At 38.4% G+C, this 21,749-nt stretch overlaps 2 protein-coding genes and 1 non-coding gene across 3 annotated transcripts; 2 read left to right on the forward strand and 1 right to left on the reverse strand.

Moving 5' to 3' along the window:
• The first annotated feature begins 10,141 nt into the window (after nt 1-10,141).
• Nucleotides 10,142-12,844, forward strand: LOC122669134 (non-functional NADPH-dependent codeinone reductase 2-like). The gene is made up of 4 exons (XM_043865814.1): nt 10,142-10,464; nt 10,559-10,802; nt 10,927-11,106; nt 12,583-12,844. The coding sequence occupies exons 1-4, from the start codon at nt 10,145-10,147 to the stop codon at nt 12,808-12,810; spliced, it is 972 nt and encodes a 323-aa protein (XP_043721749.1). The 5' UTR covers nt 10,142-10,144; the 3' UTR covers nt 12,811-12,844.
• Nucleotides 12,845-13,687: 843 nt separating this feature from the next.
• On the forward strand, nt 13,688-13,790 carry LOC122670175. Its single transcript, XR_006334152.1, has one exon. It is a non-coding gene; the product is annotated as a U6 spliceosomal RNA (small nuclear RNA).
• A 5,173-nt stretch (nt 13,791-18,963) lies between these two features.
• On the reverse strand, nt 18,964-21,488 carry LOC122669138 (salutaridine reductase-like). The gene is made up of 5 exons (XM_043865818.1): nt 21,369-21,488; nt 21,023-21,266; nt 20,817-20,879; nt 19,875-20,054; nt 18,964-19,328 (listed from the first exon to the last, which is right to left on the reverse strand). Exons 1-5 carry the CDS (start codon nt 21,401-21,403, stop codon nt 18,972-18,974), a joined length of 879 nt encoding a protein of 292 aa, XP_043721753.1. The 5' UTR covers nt 21,404-21,488; the 3' UTR covers nt 18,964-18,971.
• Nucleotides 21,489-21,749: the final 261 nt, after the last annotated feature.

Genomic DNA, 21,749 nt, shown 5'->3' on the forward strand with positions numbered 1-21,749 from the left:
TTGTTTTGGACACCTATCCTTCGTTGTTGGAACTGACCACAATAATGGATTGATTGCTATTCTGAATTTGATAAGTATGCTACTGACAAACAATCACTGATCCATTGGCCGCCCAAAAAGTTCTCAAATGCTTCTTAGGTCATTCATTTCCATAGTAGCAGTATTTAATCCTAAATCATTTTGCCATCTGGTGAAAAAAACCCTCACTAATTTAAGTCTTATTTAACTAATAATTTTTAAGAATATTCAATACTTAATTGCAACAGGAAATCGTAGTACTAAGAGAACCATAAAACTAATATTCACAATTGTACATGTGGCTAGGCTCGCATGATCTCAACGATCTAAATGTTACACATTAGCTTCCATGTCGCAATACACCCCTTCATTTAAAACCTTAAAGCCTGTGATACTTTTAGAAAATACTTTGCTGAATTTGTTTTCTTTATCAAAGAAACATGATTAAGAATTGTCTTCTGAAAATGAGTTTTAGTGAGTTAATCACCTAATTTTTTAAGGCCCACCTGACAATGTCTTCTATTTCCATGATTATATAGCCCATGCCAAAATTTTCTTCCTCCTAGATTGAAATTTTTTATATCAAATAGAATAATTTAAATCTGGGGAAAATTTGAGATGGTTAGAATTTTTCTCAATATATCTAAAAAAAAATCAGTAGGATACCTGTCACACAAGTCTATGTAACAGACTAGTAGAAACTAACTCCCATCATTTCCCCGTTGTTTACTGTTCCAAGGTTAGTATTCTGTCCGTGTTATAGGCATCCTTATTCTGTTATTCCTAGTTAACAATTTCTGGAGCGTAATTTTGTGACAGGTATCGCTGGGGGACCTTTTCAAAACCATCATGAAGACGTGCTGCTATTCTACTCAGGACCCTAGGCTTCAAATTCAATAATGGTAGGACTCCTTTGTTGGGTTAGCTTGGTTCACCTCTTTGGCTACAACTTGGATCTATACCAGTTCTAGTGAATCGTCAAGGCTACATAGTCTAATTAGGAGAGCTTGACACATTTCTACCTGGTGGAGTATTTCATTATAGAGGGTCTGAGATCTGACAATTCTTTTGCTGATATATTGCACCAAGGAGATGCAAGAAGCGCAGTCTGTGTTTTGTGGTTAGTATCTTATATTGTTGTTTGCTTTTGCTTGTCCCTCTCCTCTTCCCCCCCCCCCCCTACATTTTCATTAATAAAGTTTCTATTTATAAAAGAAAAGAAAGGGCAAAAAATAATAATAAATAAAAGGCTCAACCTCATACTGTGTTTCTTTCTCCTTTGATAATACAGTACATCCTTTGAGCTACTTTTCTTTACATGTGGAAAAAAAGTACTTGCATAGTTGCATGGTCAAACTCATGTTCTGCTTTTGAGTTTCTAAACCCATGGAAGCTAATTGAGACTTGAGTATATTTGAGTGAATAAAAGATAAGTCCAATGACCCTCATGTAGGGTTTACATAGAGAGGATGCAACTTGAAACTACTATAGCTAAGAAACCTGTTTGAATTTCAACAAGTCCAAATCAAACTTATTTTGTTCGATTTCCAATTCTAGGTTTTATTTATTCCCTTGGATGAAGAAAGATGCTCAATACATGGGAGCAAAGAGCTGTGGATCAACGGCAAGATAACTCCAACTTTATTTCTCTCTCATGAAGACTATCTATGACCAATTTCGATTAAAGGTTCCTTCTTCAAAAGTATAGTCCCCAGTATTGCAATTAAGTTTCAGTTTTGACATAAACAGATCAGACACAATTTATGTGGAATTTGGGGAACTTCAGCTCCGTTTGGTAACATTTCTATACCAAATGAATATTTCTAAGATTTTGTTTTTTGGATTTCTATTCTTATGGAGTATTTCTGCAAGCTAGAAATGCATTTGATGACATGGAAACACTTCTCTCTTTCCTACTTCTCCTCTTTTCTCTCCAAACTAGATCACCGAATAGGTCCAACCCACCAATGATCAACCCAGAACAACAGCAAAGACACAATTAGGAAACGAAGATCAATAACCAAAACCCATCAACCAAATCCAATCAAATTCCTATTGGAATCTCACCTTTGGTTTCAGATCGGCATCGTAGTTGAATTTCCAATTGTGGTATTAAGAAAATGAGGGGTTGCAACTTCAACCAAGAAGCTCGACACAGTCAGAAAAAGACGATGAGTGAACAATGTCTTGAGGAGCCAAGCTTCTGATACCACCAGGGAAGCCATGGTTGTTGGGAGACCAACACATTGTTGGGTTGTTGAGACCGCCTCTCCATTAGGGAACGAAAGTGAAGTCTGCACGGGTTAGCAGCAGAACTGTGAGCAGCAGAAGAATATTCAAACCAAAATTATGATTAGATGAAGATGGCAATGGTCTGATCCCATAAAAGTGGCTTATTACATAGAAAACCCATGGAATCTAAGGCCCAACATGTATATAACCCAACCCTAGACTTATTTTTAATAAAACAAGCTTATTTGGGTGATGAATCTGCATCATGTGTTGTACACAGAAACCAAACCAGATCACCGAATAGGGTGTTCTGATTAACTGAACATTGAATTCTAATATCCTTCTTCATAGTTGGGGAGATGAGAGAGACAATTGAGAGGTAACCTTACCATAAATTGCAGTGAGAATCCCTTCTTGAGAAACCCAAGCCTCTAACTTCTGTTCGCTATCAATTTGGTCATTTTGCCACAGCTTTGCACCATTCCTTGCCAATAGCCAATTGAGTTCTGAATTTCCTCAATTGATACCAATTTGGAAATTTTGTTGGGCAACGATTGCTTTGAAAGTGCCTTGGATTTTTCATATAAACTCATTCTAATGGTTGTGTTTCAGAGCTGTGTTGCATTTCCTGGGTAGTGGGTCTTGAATTTTCATTGAACAGAGGGTGGGTTCGAAAGGGATTGATGGAGGAATTACAAGAATATTCAAAATTGATGGAGGGATTGATAGAGAACCACCGTTCCAAACATGTTTCTGTTCTAATACTGTTCCTAAGGAACCAAAAAAAAAAAAAAAAAAAAAAAAAAACAGAAATACTCCAGAAGAACGTTACTAAACAGACCATTCCTTGCCTGAATCCTTGTGTTCAAAACTGCTTTGGACATTATTTAAGCAGGCCAGCCTTGGCTCTCCTTGAAATCCTGTAGAAACTTGTTCAACTCTTGTCCACTCTCTCTTCAGTGAAGCCATCTACATCACAGCCATGCATCAGTGACAAAGTGCAACAGAACAGCTTTTCTACAAAAATGCATCTATATGCATTATTAACTTCGTTAATTTTTCAGCAGGGAAGAGAGTTAGTGTTAATATTTTTAGCCGATGAAAATGATCATCGTTCCAATAACTTGGATCAGATTTGTCGTGGCCAATCTTAACCCAGATTGTTATATGTGAAAGCTATCCACTAACAGGATCAGACAGTTGAATGTGAAAATCACACTGAACTCTAGCCTAAAGCTTGTTGTTTGAACCAGTATTGGCCTGTTCAAGGCCCAGTATGATCACCCTCTGGATTTTGACTTGATCAAACTGATTCTATTTCTGATCAGATAATTGAAACCATCTAATGGTTCTGAACCCAGCTCTGTGGCATGAACATTTAACCAGCCAATCTAGCTGCTATCTTCATGTCCCTACCATCCTTGCCTTCTGTTCTCAATCCATTTATCTGTTTGGAAAAATATATCTTGCCTCACAGTAAGATGAATTTCCATCCTCCCTTTTGACAAAATGTTGACATGTGTGTCTTGGAAACTGTTGTAACCAGTTTGAGCACCGTGATGTACATCAAAAGTTTTAATTAGATTCATTTTTTGTTCAGTGTTGTTTAAAGGCAGAGGAATAATGATAATTCTTTCTCCCATTTCGTTATGTTAGAAAAGCTTCTCTTTCTATCTTTTCTAGTCAAGTCAATTGGACTAGAAAAATTGAATATTGAGAAGAACATGGACTAAAGAAAGCAAAGTTTTCCAATTAAAGGAATGGAAGAGCGGAAACAATGAGGGTCACTAAATACAGTTTACCAATTACCAATACGATAACCCAAATTAAATGAGCTCGTAGGATTGTGTTATGTGCCTAATGGGGCTCGATCTAGTGTATGGGCATTAGATTAGGCCAACCTAGTATGGAATATGTTAAAGGGCTTGATTTAACCCGTTCCATCAGCTCTGGAGCTTTTGGTACATTGGTCAAGTACCTGGCAGATTGCATAGAAATTTTTTTGCAATGTTCAGTTTATAACTGTAGTTGCCCGACAGATGATGAAACGTCAACAATTCTTGCTGAATCAGATAGCTGAAGAAGGGGAAGAAGTGCTTGACTCACTCTTTTGGCACCATTGTAGTTTGCTTGCATACATTCTTTGGCCAACTCATTGGTCTGTTTTGTTACTTCATTATATTTGGTTGACGTAGGTTCAATAGCCTGGCTGGATAAACAAAATATCCAGTTTGGAAGCCTAGGCTGAAGAAATCCAGGCTTAAATCGGGTCATTGAGTCCAGAAAGGGTAGAATAGTCGTTAGGTGGTAATTTGGGTGTTAATATTGTAAATAATTGTTAATATAAATTGGTTTTTAGTGGCTGTCCATCAGTTCTGATTAGAAGTTTTAGTTTCAGTAATTAAATCTTTGAGTTAGATTAGGAGTCTATAAAGGCTGGCAGCAGGTAAGTAGGAGATCTTCTTTAAGTTAGATTATTTTATTCGGTTTCAGATTGTGATGGAGTCCAGGAGTCAAGTTATAAATTTTTAGAAGTTATTTATGTAATCAACCGCCTCCCTCCCCCATTGAAGCAGTTTTTTAAGCTTAGTGCCGAGCATGCATGAGTGTCTTGAAGGCTTTTCTTTTAAGTTAGATTATTTTATTCAGTTTCAGATTGTGATGGAATCCATGAGTCAAAGTTATAAATTTGTAGAAGTTATATATGTAATCACCCGCCCCCCTTTGAACAGGTTGATTTGAGTAATAGAATTTCAGTTTTTTAAGCTTTGTTCTGAGAATACATGAGTGTCTTGAAGGCTTTTCTGCTGGCTGATTCTGAGATCTTCTTCTTCTAGTTCTTATCATCTGCTATTAATCCTCATCCCTTCTTATTCTTCCCGAGTATGTTCTTCTATCTACTGTTTTCTTCTTAATCTCTCTTTTTGAGCATATTGATCTGGTAAACTTAATAGTGCTTTCTGATTCTGAGTTTAATCTTAGAATCTGATCATATTTGTTTCATTGACATCATTATAAATCAGTTTGTCAGTGCTGATTATAAGTTTCTGCAGCATTTAGTTCTTGCTTAGAGCTTTAAAATTAAGCAAGTTGGGTTTCATGATTTTCATCTATTATCAGATTTCTGATTTCCAAGATTTACACATCAATTGATAGTAGATCTGTTAATCCTCTACGCTCTGACCAAAATTTCAGCTTTATGTGACCACTATTTCGTGAGCTATTTGATTTCTTGTATTTTCTGTCAATTCTTTCCATATTGATTCTATTAATTTTGAATGGATCGCGGCCCTTGATTGTGGTTCCAGCATTAATTTGCTTCTAGATGCAACTCTAGAATTCTGAATAACATCATTGGTTGCTCTTACTTCTGGCTGCATCTGTAATAGGTCAGTCTTTTCTTTTGTTTTCCCCCCTTCCTTCTTAACAAGTGCATTTTTGTCCTTCTGTCGGCTAATACAGTACCGTGGCACAGAACCTCGGAAGGCGGAAGGGATTGATTTAGTCCGGCTGTTTAAGTGATTTGGATCAATATAGAAACTGAATCACTCAATCAAGAGAATAACCCACTCTCTACTCTTGACCTGCAACACATAATATAGGGCTGGTCTCAAACATGAGAGGCCAGCCCGATGGTTAGACAGGGTGGGCTGGGGCATGGGGGCATTGCTCGATGGATTAATTACTAGGCCAGACTAAACCCACCCAGCCCATCCAATTGCCTTCCTAATATTTTTGTGGGCTTGCACATGCTGGACTAGGCATCTAGGCCTGAAACCATCCTAACCCAAGCCTCCGGAACTTGCATCATTGGCAGTTGCCACTCTTTTAGATAACCTAAAATCATTGAACTTATAAATAGTGAGATAAATATGTAGGAATAGGGTCTCTTGTTTTAACGTAACCATCTTGTGAGAAATGCTCAAATACAAAGTGCTATAGGTCAAGACTGCCTATATACTGCTATACGAAGTGCTATAGGTCAAGAAGGATTCTGAAAGATACCAAAATATCAAGCTCTATGGACTGTGTTTTGATAAAATCAGCCAGGGAAACAATGCTGGCAGGGTCCATCACATCCTGCTGATGAAAAACCGCATCAGGTAGTCCACACCGTTTGAGCATGTCAATTGCTTCAACAACTTCTCATCTCAGGCTTTCAATACCATTGCACCATTAGGGGTGCTACCAAGCAACATATCTCCTATCCAATTCCCTTGTTGGCTCCTGTAGAAGCCAACCTATTGTAAAATAGTGGATGCTTTGAATAACTGGTGCAATCCTTCACTGGGTTTGGTTAGAAATCTGTCAAAAGAGCTGAATCAGTTAACTCTTTGATACGGAATTTGTTTTGAAATCTGGCATGTTCGGTGATTAGAAGTGATAGAGATGAGCACAAAGGTATGGACAGAATGTTCCATTTGTTCACTATGCAGATGTACTTAGGCTATGGAGCCTATGTAAGAAATGAGGCGAAAAATTACTTAAAGATCTTAAAGAGGAATGAATACATATATATGTTAGAACTTTGATGCTGCCCGAGTTGGGAATTTGTGCATGCTTTCGAGTGTACTTAAAGATCTTAAAGAGGAATGAATACATATATATGTTAGAACTTTGATGCTGCCCGAGTTGGGAATTTGTGCATGCTTTCGAGTGCTCTTATGTCATTGTTGACGGATCAGTAAACCGGACATTCCAACCAGTTTGAAACTGGAAAAACTCATCTGTGTAACAGTTGAGAGAAAACTGGGCCCTTGTGGTCTTGATGTATTGACTAAAGCTTGTATGTTGTTAAAACAAAAGGAGGAAAAGAAAAAGACTGTATTCTGATTCGGATTAAAGGCGTGAGCTTCTCCTCCTTCTTAGTCTAATCTGGAAATCCGTGACTAGATAAGATTTTGGATCTTAATCCTGGCTGGGTCTCAGTTGGACAGTTAACCCTATGGTTCATTGTGTTTGGTAAAGCTTCTACACTTTTGAGAAAGGACCAGAGTTTTCCTTCCCTTGGTTATGGTCGACTATTTGTAAATAGAGGGGTAAGACCAGTAGAGTACAGCCATCAACAGTTCTATCACTGAGGTGAAGGAAAACTTCCCCCTTGAAAAAACAGTTAGTAAATGACATCCGAGGTATCCAATGTTTGGGCGTCCTCATCTTCTTACGAAAGTATTGTAATCTACGCTGACGCTTATAAAGAAGTCAAGGTCAGCCTTGATCGCTTTTAGCGTATCAACACAAAAGGGGTGGACCAAACATAATGGACTGATTGCACAATGGCAGAATGAATGTGGGTAAAGCGGCCCTCCAAGGAAGCGAAGAGAAGCGAAAAGCGGGTTAGGAGCAAAAAATAACCAAGCAAGCAACGGAATCATCATAAGAAGTGCTGGAAAAAGGCGCTGCTCCCATTTCAAGCGCTGGTAAGAGGAACTGTTCTCATTCATTCAACGCACTAAGTAACTTGCGCGCACGCGCTCTTTGACCATTCATCCTTCAATATTTTGATGAGGTATAGAATTCTTATCTGAGCTCTTTACCTACCACGTCCTAGAGTTCTCGTTTGAATACTTGAAAAGGTATAATTCTATCATGACATAATGGAAGCATATTAGATAAAATCAGTTTAGCAGATAACCTAGTGAATGTTCACCTCAACAAAATCACTCAACACAAACATTGGTCAAAGCAGTGATCTTATACCAATTTCTATGTATTTTGTGAATTGCCACTCTGATCGACACTAAAAAGCTGGATCTATTGCACTGCGGTGTGACCTTGTGAGCGCAATATGAAGATGTGGCAATATTCAATAGTGCTCGTTTGATTGTACTTCTTTTATTCTTTCTCAAGCTTGACATCGTTGGATGTTCACGTCCACATCCACGTATCAAGCTCACAAGACCATAAATGATTTTTATCCGTTAAACAGAGGTTGCTAAAAGTATGAACTGATCGTGTAGTGAAATCTGCTTACATTTCTTTCACGATGAGTGATCATCATTGATTTGGGATTTTGGATTCCACTAAGTATTGTCGGCTTATGGATTTTATAGAGAAAAGTAAAATAAAAACAATTAGGGGTGCTGTTCTCAATACCGCAGCGTGGCCTGTGCCTGGGCGCAGGCTAAGAAGATCGAAATTTCAAAATGTTTGAAAGAGGCGGCGGGTTGATGGACACAAACAATACGTCAACGTATGTTAGGTTACATGTGGACCTTTCCCAAATCCTGCTAGACGCGGAGCTTTGTGGCTTGTGCACTGGGTGGGTATAACCTTTTTTTGTATGTAATTTTGTAATCTGAACCCGATATTTGGTGATCGAGTAAGACTATGCAATGAACCCCATTAATGACACATCTCATACGTCATTCAATTAAAATTTCCATCCAAAAAATCGTCCCATAAATCTTTCGAGGTTTGAGTGTTTGACCCAACATTGGAAAAAACAAACCCTTGGGTACCCCTTCCGGGTGAGACAAAATACACAAGACACATGTGGGTTCCTCTGGTCCAAAGAGTTAAAAGGTTAGAACTTAGAAGTGTCCCTTCGGGTTCTCTCTCGTCTCTCCTCTTCTTTTTCGTTTTTTTGAAATGGGACCGATAAAAAAAATAAAAAACCCATTGTACACCCTCCAAATCTCTCGTGTCTTGGTTAAACCTAGAGTAAAGTGATAAAAGTCATAAAACTACTAGATTATCCTCAATTAAGTTTCTCAAATTATTAGATTATCCGTAATTAAGTTTTCCTTTACAAAAGTAAAAGTCAACTAGTTTGGATTACTAAACTAGCCAAAAAAAAGATGCTTATTGCATAAATGCTCAAAAGGTACATATGGGGTTCAAGGGTTTACAATGATTTTACAGAAATGTCCCTTCTCTTCCTCCCAAATTTTTTTTTCTACCCTTCTCCTTTGCGATTCAGGACACAGGACAAGGGCATATGACTTGGCAATGATGTCGTCAGCTATGGAGATCTGATTGCATCAACAGTGATTCTCCACAACCCTCTGCTTTTCTCCTCTCCAGCGGTGCTTTATTACTCTCCTTGTGAGGGTAGTAGAACCAGCAACACTGGAAGACGAACGTGGAAGAGGGTGAAGAAGATAGAGAAGGTTAAAAATGTAAAAAAAGCAACTGTGTGAAGTAAAGGTACTCTTTTGACTAGTTTTGTAATACCATTTTTATTCTAGTTATTTTGGTTAAAATAAAGATTGGATGGATAATTTTGTAAAGTCAAACCTATTTGTAAATAATCTTGTAATTTTCCCTACATGTTTTACACCGTTTGGCCACCTGATAATGTGACTCTTTCTTTTTTCTGTTTTTCTGAGGTAGGATCCACCCAATATTGGAATCTTTCAATTTGGATCTTTTACTGTCGAGCTGCACGACAGGACCGTGTTGCCCAAACATAGTGTTGCACGCAATATCCGCCTTACCCCTGTCCAAACGCCTTGCCCAAGTAAGGATAAGGCGATCATTGCACGCAACACGATCCTACCAGGCAACTCGACAACAGAGGATCTGAATCCAGAATCTTTTCATTAGACAATTGTATCATTTGTGCTAGCTGAGAGAGAGAATATCATGGCACCCGTTTTCATTCCAACCATTCAGATGATGACATCCACATGGTGGGATCCACACATAGTGAATGCCATGTGGATGATTAGAACTCATTTCGTACACGTAATGGGAGCCCGCCTCTGTGATGTCACTCCATTTTTAGCCCCTAAGCTTGTGAGCCAACCCTCCTAGTGATCATACCCTCTTCGTGATCAGAGTGTGAGACCCCATGTGGAAAGGTCACGACATGGGAAGAGGATCCGGACGGACTGGGTATAGCGATATAAATAATGGCAAACAAAGCAGCCCACAGCAGATCGAAGAAGATATGGCAAGCATTCCAGTGGTATCAATGGATGACTCCAGAGGCAGAGGCATCATCCCCTCCCTTGGCATGGGCACGGCAGTCTATCCCTTCGCTGCTTCTGAAACCATGAAGTCAGCCGTTCTCCATGCAATCCAACTAGGTTACAGGCACTTCGACACCGCCTCTATCTATCAATCAGAGCAGCCTCTTGGTGAAGCCATCAAAGAAGCCCAAACCTTGGGCTTCATCAAATCAAGAGATGAGCTTTTCATCACTTCCAAACTAGCTCCTGTTGATGCCCACCATGACCTTGTCCTTCCAGCTCTCAAAAACACTCTCCAGTACTTACTTATAAACAAAACTCAAATCTTTTAATTAAATTTTTTGTACCTCAAAAAAATCTTCCTTTCTAATTAGCTGTTTCGATCTGTGTAGGAACCTTCAATTGGAATACCTTGATCTCTACCTCATCCATTGTCCTGTAAGTCTGAAGCCAGGGAAAAATGAACTGCCCTTTAAGAAGGAAGACCTTCTCCCTATGGATTTCAAGTCTGTTTGGGAATCAATGGAGCAGTGTCAAAAGCTCGGCCTCTCGAGATTAATCGGAGTCAGCAACTTCTCTTGCAAGAAGCTCCAAGATTTACTTCTTGTCGCGAACATCCCTCCAGCTATCAATCAAGTGAGTTTGTTTGGATCTTTTCTTAATTGATTATTTTCTGTTGTGAAGAAACAATACAACCAATTATTGAAGTTTATAATTAAGGATAAGAGAAGGTTATGTATTCTTTTTTTCTTTTTATAAGGTGGAGATGAACCCACTTTGGCAGCAGAAGAAGCTGAGGGAGTTCTGCAAGGAAAAGGGAATACATGTTACTGCTTACTCTCCCTTAGGAGCCAAAGGAACACCTTGGGGCACTAACAGAGTTATGGAGTGTGAGGCTCTACAAGAGATAGCAGAGGCAAGAAGAAAGACAATTGCTCAGGTGAGAATCAAGGCTAGACTCGCTTTGCTTTGTACAAGATGTACAGAATATATATGATTAATTTTAAGTATTACTGCCGCCTAATCTTTGGACAAATTAAGTAATAGGAGAGGGTTTTTCTACAAGGGCAGTGTAAGAAGGAATCTACTACACTACAGTCAATGAGGAATTGGAAAATGGTATCATCTATATGGGGCTCACATGGGGGCCATGATCAGAAGTTTAGGAGAGAAAAATGTCAGTATAGATCCCACTCTTTAGGGAGATAGAAGGCTGATTGTTCTTGTATAGGTAGTGTATATTCCACACAGTCATCCTCATGGATGCATTAATGATCATTGATGAATTTTAGGCATTTAAAATTACTTGATTATTAAATTAATTAGATTTTTTTATTTTATTTAAATAATGGTTGAATAGGGTAATTGTTTAGATTTATCAAAAATAATTAAATCTATTAACAATTAAGATAGATTATCTCTCCTATATTTATATATATTCTCCCTCTCCCTCTCCCTCTCCTAATTAAGATAGATTCTCTCCCATAATCTCCCTTTCTCCTCCTTTGGGTCAAACTCCATTAACTGCATCACCTACCTCCATATTGGGTGTTTGATCATGATGTTAAGCAGTTATGCACGACTTATCAAAAGTGAATGTGAAACTCTCCCATAGGTTATTAAACACAAATATAATCAAAGCATAAACGTAAGTGGAGAGTTTTCCTTCACCCACAGTTTCTCTTCACTCCTAAGGTAAGAGAGGGTGTTTGGTCATGGTGTAGGTGTTAGTTTGTGTCCTATAATTGTCATTTAATCCCACGATCGATCAACTAAATTGGCAGCATATGCTCATATAGTATTTGCGTATTTGCGTCTTTGGTTGAAAAGTAATGTTTAGATAACAAAAGTACTATATATGAAGCGAATAAATGAGGTACCTGCATAGAAAAGAAGGAGAGAGGATTATATATAGAGTAATAATTAATGATGAAGACATGTAAGTGACCCTTGGCCTTACGCCCTTTGCCTCTCTCTTTCTAATCGCATGAATGAAAATTAATGGAGAAGAGTGATTGCGTGTGCCCCTACACCTTATCTTTTTTATCTTGATATTCTCCCTTCTTCCATTAAACTATAAATTAGGAATTTGACTTCCCCGTCGGTCGGGGTTTAATTTTCAAATTTTCTGTGTTAAGAAGAAAGATAGAATTAAATGAATTATGTAGTTTTTAATCTCTCCATTAAAAAATGTGTGGAAAAGACGCTACCTGGTTGCGTGTGGCATGCAGCTTCTATGCCTAGGCATAAAGCCACACGAAATGAATGTCCCATAGAAATGCAGAAATCCCAGAAGGCGTGACTGTTATTTTGCACAACCCCGTATCTAGGCATAAGAACCACACACCGCACATGACCAGGTAGCATTCTCTTCTCCAAAAAATATAAACTAATAGCTTACTAATTCATGGTATAGGTTTGCTTGAGATGGGTGTACGAGCAAGGGGTGAGCGTACTAGTGAAGAGCTTCAACAAGGAAAGGTTGAAGGAGAATCTTGAGATCTTTGATTGGGTGCTAAGTCAAGGGGAGTTGCAGAAGATTGATGGTATTACACAAAAAAGAGGGTCCCAGTTGTTAGAATTGAGCTCAGAAGAAGGCCCTTACAAGTCCCTGAATGAGCTTTGGGATGGGGAGATAGCGTAATAATCAGAGAGATGATCATATGGACTTGCTATATGTATGCATTTATATGTGTGGATCTTAAATAAAAGGATGGATTGTTGATCCTATATGGTTTTGATCCTAATTAAGGATATAATATATTTGATAAGATATGAGTTAGCTCTTCACTCCAACTCTGCATCCCTCATTTCACCTTCACCAATCAGTCAATCAACTTCAATTAAATTCCGTTGTATTCAAATTGTTGCAGTGCCTCACGAATTGATATGTGAGGAGATGTGTAATTTCATTTTTGAGCTAGTGTTGTACAAAACTTTTACCTGAAAAGTCATTTGTACTGAAATGACCTCTCTACCCTTTGCAAAAATGCGTATAAACATACAAAAGCATATATTTAATACTTTGTCTTGGGATAATGTTCTCTATCCCCTGTGTGGCTGTGTCTATATCTCTCCTCCCTTCCTTTGAAATGACTTCTTTACCCCTTAGAAATGGTTGCACCACTTTGTCTTGACCTGCCCCACCTACTATATGGACTGGTCTCAGACAAGAGATCAGCCCTGATTTGGGCATGGCCCATTACTTGCCTCAGCCCAAACCCATATTTTTGTAGGCTTAGGCATGCTGTGGGCTGTGCATATATATAGCCTGGGATACCCTATTTCAACGGATCTAAAGCCCAAGTTTGCCCACTTTTAAGAGAGAGAATTTTAGGCTTAGTCGTAGATCCTCTGTTAAGACTCCCCCACTGCTCAGCCAGAACCAGCCCACAAAACAGAGTTCCCAATAGTGGATTTGGCTTCTCAGGCCAAAGACTACTTACAGGAAGAGAGTCCCACACCGCTAACTTCTTAATGGCGTGCTTTAGTTTATCAAATAACAGAAGCAAGAGAGTGGTGTCTCTTCGGAGACATCCGATAAAATTGGAACGATACAGAGAAGATTAGCATGGCCCCTGCGCAAGGATGACACGCACAAATCGAGAAATGGTCCAAATTTTTTTTTCCAATTTCTTTTCACCTTTAATTTTCCCAAATCCCTGCGAACTTTAGAGTTTGGCGGTTATTGTTGAGATTGATTAATCGTTGGTGTTTGGCATTTCCCTTTCTCTAGATTTTAGGTATTTTCAGAGCTTCGAATCGTTTCATCAATGTTGAATAAACTGTAAGTGAGTTTTAATTTTGATTATATTGAGTTCTAGTTATAGAGAAATTTTCTTTTTCGTCTTTCATGTTATTCTGTGTTTCGGTCCGTCTATTATAACTCTTACCAGATTCTTTTCAAGTTTGTTCCCCTTTGAATTGGCATTTCTATAAGCCCTAAGCACGTAGTTCTGAAGCTTAAGGTCTGTCCATAGAGAGCAAATTCTGGAAGAAGATAAATTTGATGTCCTTGCTTGAGTTTAACTTAAAAATTCGCCGGAATTCGGAGGTAATTTGCGATAGTAAGAATTTTTTCTTATTGTCTTTCATGTTGTTCACTTTGTGTTTCTGTATGTGTCTAATATTTCTCACACCAAGTTCTTTTTCAAGTCTGATCCCCCCCCCCCCCCCCGCTGAATTGCCATATCTTTTAACTACCTAGTTCGGGAACCTGAGCTCTGTCTATAAAATCTAAATTATGGAATATGATAAATTGATGGACCTTTTTGCAGTGGAATTTTGAATTTCACCAGGATTTGGAAGATAAATTTGGATCATCTTTTAATGTTCCCGTAAAAGTTTAAATTTGAATTAGCCAGAAAGCTCAGTATTTCTTAGGCTTGGATAGAGGTTTCATCAATAAGAACATGTACTATGTAACTGATGGTGTTTACCATCTTCTCATTATTTTGCGTTCCGAGTATTTCTTTTAGAGCCTTAAAACAATCAACTAGAGAATTTCTAGAAGCTTGGAATTTAATGGCTTACTCTCTTTGTTTCCTCCAATCTGTGCTGTAATCCTGTGGTTATAGTACAGGTTTTATCCTCCAAGATCTACTTTGTCTCTCAGAATTGCATTTAAAAAAATTGCCTTCTGTGGTGTTTGAAACGTGGAGGAATTGATCAAACTTGAAATACATTCGAAAATTGGAAAATGAACTTCTAGGGCCCCACCTCATTTAGGTCTTAAACCTCAATTATCAAATCTATTGTCTCTTTGTTGACACCCCTAACCTATCAACCTTCAGGAAAGTCCCATTATTCTGATAGGTAGTCAATAGGCTGACCTCTAGCTACCAGTGGTCTCTCTCCATGGTGGCTTTTGACTGATGCAAAGAGTGATCTATATTTAATCTTTTGTAGATGTATAGCCTTTCTGGTTTTTTTTTTTCCTTCCAGAAATTGGAATTACTCCAACATCTTGCTTTTGAGTTCACTGATGATTTTCATGAATGAGCCTAGCAGGTAGTAAGAAGACCTTTGCTTTGGATAGGGGAGGGGTTGTGGTTCTAGGTAATTTTTCTTCTGAGGCTGTGCCTTCGCCTTTTCTTTTTGGGTGCTTCAATGATTTATTCTCCTGAATTTAAATGCAGACTTTTGGTCTCTGTCCTCTTCCCCCCTGATTTTTAAAGTATTATGATGATTATTACAAGGATGAAAATCTAGTTGGTTATAAAAAGATTTACTTTATCTATTAATCTGAGCTCCTTGTAGATCCCCCTTGCAAGTTCATTAATTATTCTCATAGATGGGTTGAACAAGTGAGAAAAGCCTTTTTCTTATTTTATGATTTAGGTGTTTCGAGTGACAGTTGGGCCTAATTGGATGAAGGTTTCCATCAGCACAGATGTTAAGGGCCAAGGCTGGTTGTGAGCACGGATCGTGTCTTTGTACAAGTACCATCCATTGCCCTCCAGGGCCAATCACATAGAATCCACTCCTCCTATGGGTCCCACAGTGGATTCCATGTGATTGGCCCTGGAGGGCATTGGAGGTACTTGTACGAGGACACAATCCGGCCTCGCTGGTTGTAGCCAGATCTTAGTATGGAATCCAGCCTCCACCTGGGGGGGAAGGGTTGGGCATGTTAGGAATAGTGGTTCTAAGTGCACACACATGAGCATTGAAACAAGAAACTTACAAGAAATACGGAGGGAAACAATTGTTGGGTATACTGAATCTGCTATTGTGTCTGGTTACCTTCAATCATTTCTGTGTCTCAATGCTGTGATTTGAAAGGAAAACCTTCTGTAGTTTTCTTTTAAAGGTATTGCGATTTAATGTGCATGGAGTATTCATATATACCTTGAATGGTTAACATTTGGAGTTCTGAATGAACTTTTTTGCCACTTCAACTGTTGGCCACAAAATTATAAAAACAGCATTATATGCTTTCCTTATCTTGTGGTTAGTATAACACTGGTTTTCACTTAACACTTGTTGTAGAGGACCTGGACCACTTCTTTGAGATCACTCATGCCAAAATTATTTTATTCAGATATTCTCAAAAAATATTTTAAGATAAAAAGCAGGGGAATTCCTATCATAGGCTCTACAAAAACCTGTATCACCTAGTAACAATAGTAATCAGTTTTGGACACCTCTCCTAGGAACTGGCTGCAATAATGGGTCGATTGCTATTCTGAATTTGATTAGTATGCTACTAACAAACAATCACTGATCCATTTTTTGGCTGCATAAGAAGTGCTCAAATGCTCCTTAAGTTATTCATTTTCCATTGTGGCAGTATTTAATCCTAAAGCGTTAAGAAGAGGACAGGCTCTCTCATTTCCCACCTGTAAGTTCCCTCTGCAACCTTCCCCCGCCTGAGAGTACCCTTCTGTGGGTGCCTGCCTCCATGGCTGCCCCCCTGGCTTTGTGTGCCACCAACCAGACTTCCCCCTCCCATCCTATCCCCTCCTCTCCCTGAAACTTCTGCCCCCTCCCCTTCTTCCTAGGCAGGTGTGACTTAGAGCTCTCTCTTTAGCCAGGCGCCTTCATCTTCCAGAGAGGGTCTCTCCCTCCATTTTGTCCCAGCCACCATCATTGGGTCCTCCAAAACTGCTCCCTGCCCATAAGGCTTCCAAATGGCAAAATGCACTGGTAGGCCACTTTATTGGAAGCAGAGTCTCTCCCTCCGTTTTGTCTCAGCCACCATCATTGGGTCCTCCAAAACTGCTCCCTGCCCAGTTGGTCTTCTTGCCCATAAGGCTTCCTAATGGCAAAATGCACTGGTAGGCTACTTTATTGGCAGCCAACCTTTGACCTTTCTAACATACAATACAATTTCACTTCACGGCATGGCAAACAAAAAAAACAAAAAAAAGAAAGAGCTTTGCTCGGTTGGCCTTCCTACACTGATGAAGGCCTCCTCTCTCTTCTCTTAAGTCTACAAGTAGATGTTATCAAAAAAAAATCTACAAGTGGGTGAGAACGGTTATCTGTACCAGTCTCATCTTTTTCTAAAAAACACAGTAGATCTGATTTTTGGCAGCCGGGAAGTGAAATAGGCTCCTAAGCAGTGGGAGGAGACCAGGGCTGTAGCTCGGACACTCTGAAACTGATCCTTGAATGACTAATCCCTGACTAGGTTCCAAACTCTTGCCCTGCCCTGTCCAATTGCAAGAGTTGGGAGTCAGACTTTTCCATAAATGGCCTCGCAGAGATTGGTCGTTCTGATGAGTAGGATACCAAGTCAAACGAGCAAAGTGAATTCTTTATGTTTTTCTGTTTTTTTTTTTTTGGATAATTTAACATCATCAAGAAAAAAAAACTACAGAGGAATATCCTGAACTACAACCATACAAAACTGACAGACTCCGTTGTTCCTTGTAATGAAATCTTAATCAGCAGGATATAATTTATATCTTCTTTGATGAACACAAGTATTGACTATTGAAAGCAATCAAAGCATTAACTCTTGCAGCTTGTGCTATAGCTTCGAGTGCAGTATTACTGGAGCAATTCATCTATTGTAATATAATCATATGTGTATCTTTATTGAACTATAACCATCCTGTAAGTTTTTTTCCCCCTTTTTTTGTGTGTTGGGGGAGGGGGGAATCTTGACTGTTGTTAGAACTGATCAAAGGTACCTCTCGAACCTTTCAAGAGTGCTGCATGCCTTCACCTGTACTTTATACCTTGACCCGTAGTACACTGGGAGGTTTGATAGGATTGACATAAGCACAGTGATTGCACCACCAATAGACTTGTAATTTCTTATCCACCCCAGCTAGTCCTACAGAGAACCTTCCACTGATGGATTCCCAGAAACAAGTGTCTTCTGGGTTGCCTCCCAAGGTAGCCCTAAGTATTTCAAGGGCCAATCCTCTCTCCCACAGCTTAACATAACAGTACAATGTTCCTACTCCATCTCTTCATAGGTGATTCCTGCCAGTTTACCTTCCCCTCCTTCTTTCGAAGTCAACTTCTAGTCCTGAACTGCATAAAAAGTTTTTGGCAGGGTTTTTCAGATCAATGGTGTCATCTGCTAATTCCAAGTGTGATATCTTAGTTGTGTTCTCCTTGTCTAATCTCTCCTTTGGCCCATTCCCCAAAATTAAGAAATGAATTTCTTTTATACATCCATATCTTTTTGTTTTTCTGGATAAAAATTGTTGGATTACTGGGTTTAACTTATTCAATTTTGGGAGAAATTGGAGTCACAGGAACTTGTCTGGAATAAATTGTGCCATGACTTACCTAAGTCGAGCTGAGTTTCTCATGAATCATGAATTTGCTCCAAGTTCGTTAAGCTTGCTGGATAGTTGGAGGTATTTTGGGTTAATTTGTCATATTTTATAAACAATTAAATTCCAACACTCAATAACAAACCATTTTAACTTTCCATGAATTCTTTCTATTATCCTTTGTCTCTCCTACTTGAGTATTGCAACCAAAGAATCAATTTGTTTTTTTGGTAAGAACCAAAGAATCATTGTGTGTCCACTTGTCTCACTCTAATTGACAGACAGCACCATGAAAAAGTTTTTAGTACACATTGAAGAAATCTTAACATCAGACATGGATTAGGATTAATCCACTACAATCTCCGTACATTTAATCACAACTTGAAATTAACTTTGCAAGCAACCTAATCCAGTTTCAATAACCGAATATAGTAAAAATTTTATGGTTCTAGCAACAATTATAGCTTACTTTATTTCAAATATTTTGAATACATAGAGGAGTAGTAAGCAGTCTATATAGCTCCAGTTTTGTTCTCTCTGAGTATAATGATGTTCATGTAATTTTTAATCAAAAGGTGGACACTTCCTTCTGGAAAAAGAACAGGCCAGAAGGGCCATCATCGGGCAACAAAGCCAACTTTACAGGACCTGCTGCACCTTCTTCAACAGTGAAGTGACCAGTGTTGAAGTTAATCTCAGTTTTGACAAAACCAGGGCAGACACAATTTATACGGAACTGGGGAAACTTCTTTGCCAGAATCCTTGTGTAGGCATTCATGGCTGCTTTGGACATATTATAGGCAGGCCAGCCTTGGCTTTCATATTTGAAATCCTTTAGAAACAAGTTCAACGCCTCATCCACTTTCTCCTCAGTGAGGGCATTTACATCACCTAGCATTTCTTTAGCCAATTCATGAGGGGCATTCTGCAAAAAAAGCACTTTTTAGTTTTTCAGAAAAGCTTCAAAATTAACATAAAAACATCTGTTTCAGTGTCTCTCCATGGGCATGTATATATGTAAAGCATGTACACGAGCAGACTTATCAAATCCAGATCTAATTTGTAGTCCATTGAAACCATGATATAGGTTATTAGAAACTTAGCTCTGCAGTCTTGATATTCCCTATCACCTTCTTTTTGTTTTCATTCAACTTATATTTTAGAAAAATAAAAAAAATACCATGACCCACAAGAGGATGAAATTTCTGAATCTATTTATAAAATGTTAAAGGTTTACTTTAGAAATTAAGTAATCTATTTAACCAGTTTGCTCAAAAGGGCTTTACACCAAAACAAGAATTTTCAAAAAAAAAAGAAGAAGCCTTGAACTCTTCTAATTCCCTATTTATTGTCTTCATTGGTTGCTTGAGAGATAAGGATAACCCCCCCCCCAAAAAAAAAAAAAAAAAAAAAAAAAAGAAGAAGAAAGGCAAACTAATTCATGTGCAAATACAGTAATTATAGTCCATACCTGTAATTTTCCTGCAGAAGAAGAAACATTGACAATTCTTGGCGAATCAGACAGGTGAAGAAGCGGAAGAAGTGCTTCAGTCACACTTTTGGCACCATAGTAGTTCGCTTGCAGACATTCTTTTGCCAGCTCAGGAGTTTGCCTCACTAACTCCTTGCATTTGGCTAGCCTAACTAGCGGCTGCATTGATAATTAAAAGCAGTTTAGTTTTTTTTTTTCGGTGCAGGTTGTTGAATGTTGCAAAGGTAACCAATTATCACATTTGAGACCTTGGTTTGCCATGTTACAAAGCATCCATGCCCAGCTCAAGATCAAATTTCAATCCAAAAATGCATCCAAAATTGCGAATTGTTTTTTTTTTAAAAAATATGGGCTGGTCTCAGACATGGGAGGATCCATGTAGCCTATAACTCATTAGTTGGAAAAATCTATAGTTGAGTTGAATTGATATATATTTCATACATTAGAGGATAGCCCGATTACTAAAGGGAATAGACTTGATCATGGCCCAAAAACTTGATGGGCTAATACAATCTCTTGGGCTCAGAGCAGATCCTTCAGCCCACTTCCCCATTGACTCAAATCAAGGTTATAAAACTTGGAATCGGACATCCAGTTAGTCTCCATCAATTTCAATGGTCAAAATTGGTTGGACAAGAGAAAAATAGAATCAAAGAGGATAAAACTCTTTAGTTCTTAGATGTTTTGAGTTTTTGTTCCAAGAATTTGTAGAATTGGCAAACCTTTAAGTTTTCTTCAAGGATGTCAATCTGGGATAGGGACCGATTGATTAAAAATAGGAGCCAATCAGAACCGATTGTTAATGTTCCAGTTCTGATACTAACCATTAGAGTGATTATCAGGGTATAATCTATCTTTTAAGAAACTATAGATTAAGTAAGTTTTAAATACAAAGCAGAGACTTACAGGATCATCATTCACTGACTTCAGGGTTTTATAACCATCATCATCTAATGTGGCTCCAGCAATTGCTGCGTTGTTCACCTGTAATTAGTTTTTAACTTAAACCAATCAATCCATTTAATCCAGATTTCAGGATTTCTACAAACTGGTTTTTGATGAAATCCTCAATCACAGAAGTAAAATAATAAAAAAAACAGAAATCCAGATATGGTTGTAAAACATACCAAGATATCAAGCTTTCCAAATTGGATTTTGATGAAATCAGCCAGGGAAGAAATACTAGCAGGGTCCATCACATCAAGTTGATGAAAAACCATATCAGACATTCCAGACTTTTGGAGCTTCTCAACAGCTTCAACACCCTTCTTCTCATCTCTGGCTGTCAACACCACTGTTACACCATTAGAGGCTAACTGTCGACATATCTCCAATCCAATCCCTTTATAGGCTCCTGTTACAACTGCCAATCTGCGATGTATAAAACAGGGAGAGAGTGTTTAGATCTTGGTTTAAAACCTTAAATGAGTCTCATTAGATACCCATCAATCAGAAGAACTTGAGATTTATTACCTTTTTGTTGCAAAATTTGTGTTGATTTCTGCCATTTTGAATGGAGTGAGGACTTGAGATAAGCTGAGCAAGCTTTAGGTCGGAGTCTTTTTGGAATGCAGATATTCATATATTTATAATAAGCACAAGTGTTGACGATACGTATTCAAGACAAAGTAGTCAGGAGGAGAGAGAATGTAAGAGAAGAGAGAGCATTGATCATGCTTCATTAGTTGATTTGAGACATGATTCAGGACTTGAAACTATCTAGAGTGAGGAGCATTGGGCATGCTTTGGACTTGGAGAAAAAAACAAAGAAACATTATACCAGCAGATCATTTAGTATTTCTTTGCCATGTGTCTTTTCTAGGATTGTATATGGATAAAGGAGCATTAATAATT

Source organism: Telopea speciosissima, chromosome 7 (genome assembly GCF_018873765.1).
Source record: "Telopea speciosissima isolate NSW1024214 ecotype Mountain lineage chromosome 7, Tspe_v1, whole genome shotgun sequence".
NCBI classification, from domain to species: domain Eukaryota; kingdom Viridiplantae; phylum Streptophyta; class Magnoliopsida; order Proteales; family Proteaceae; genus Telopea; species Telopea speciosissima.

Bases quoted from the DNA above. Each gene is read 5' to 3' on its own strand.
- LOC122669138 (XM_043865818.1), bottom strand. From the start codon at position 21,403: ATGGCAGAAATCAACACAAATTTTGCAACAAAAAG. The intron at 20,880-21,022 runs GTATGTTTTACA...AACTAATTACAG, and splicing joins TTGGAAAGCTTGATATCTTG to GTGAACAACGCAGCAATTGC. The intron at 19,329-19,874 runs GTATGGACTATA...CTTTTTTTGCAG, and splicing joins CTTCTGCAGGAAAATTACAG to AATGCCCCTCATGAATTGGC.
- LOC122669134 (XM_043865814.1), top strand. From the start codon at position 10,145: ATGGCAAGCATTCCAGTGGTATCAATGGATGACTCCAGAGGCAGAGGC. The intron at 10,465-10,558 runs GTACTTACTTAT...CGATCTGTGTAG, and splicing joins GCTCTCAAAAACACTCTCCA to GAACCTTCAATTGGAATACC. The intron at 10,803-10,926 runs GTGAGTTTGTTT...TCTTTTTATAAG, and splicing joins TCCCTCCAGCTATCAATCAA to GTGGAGATGAACCCACTTTG.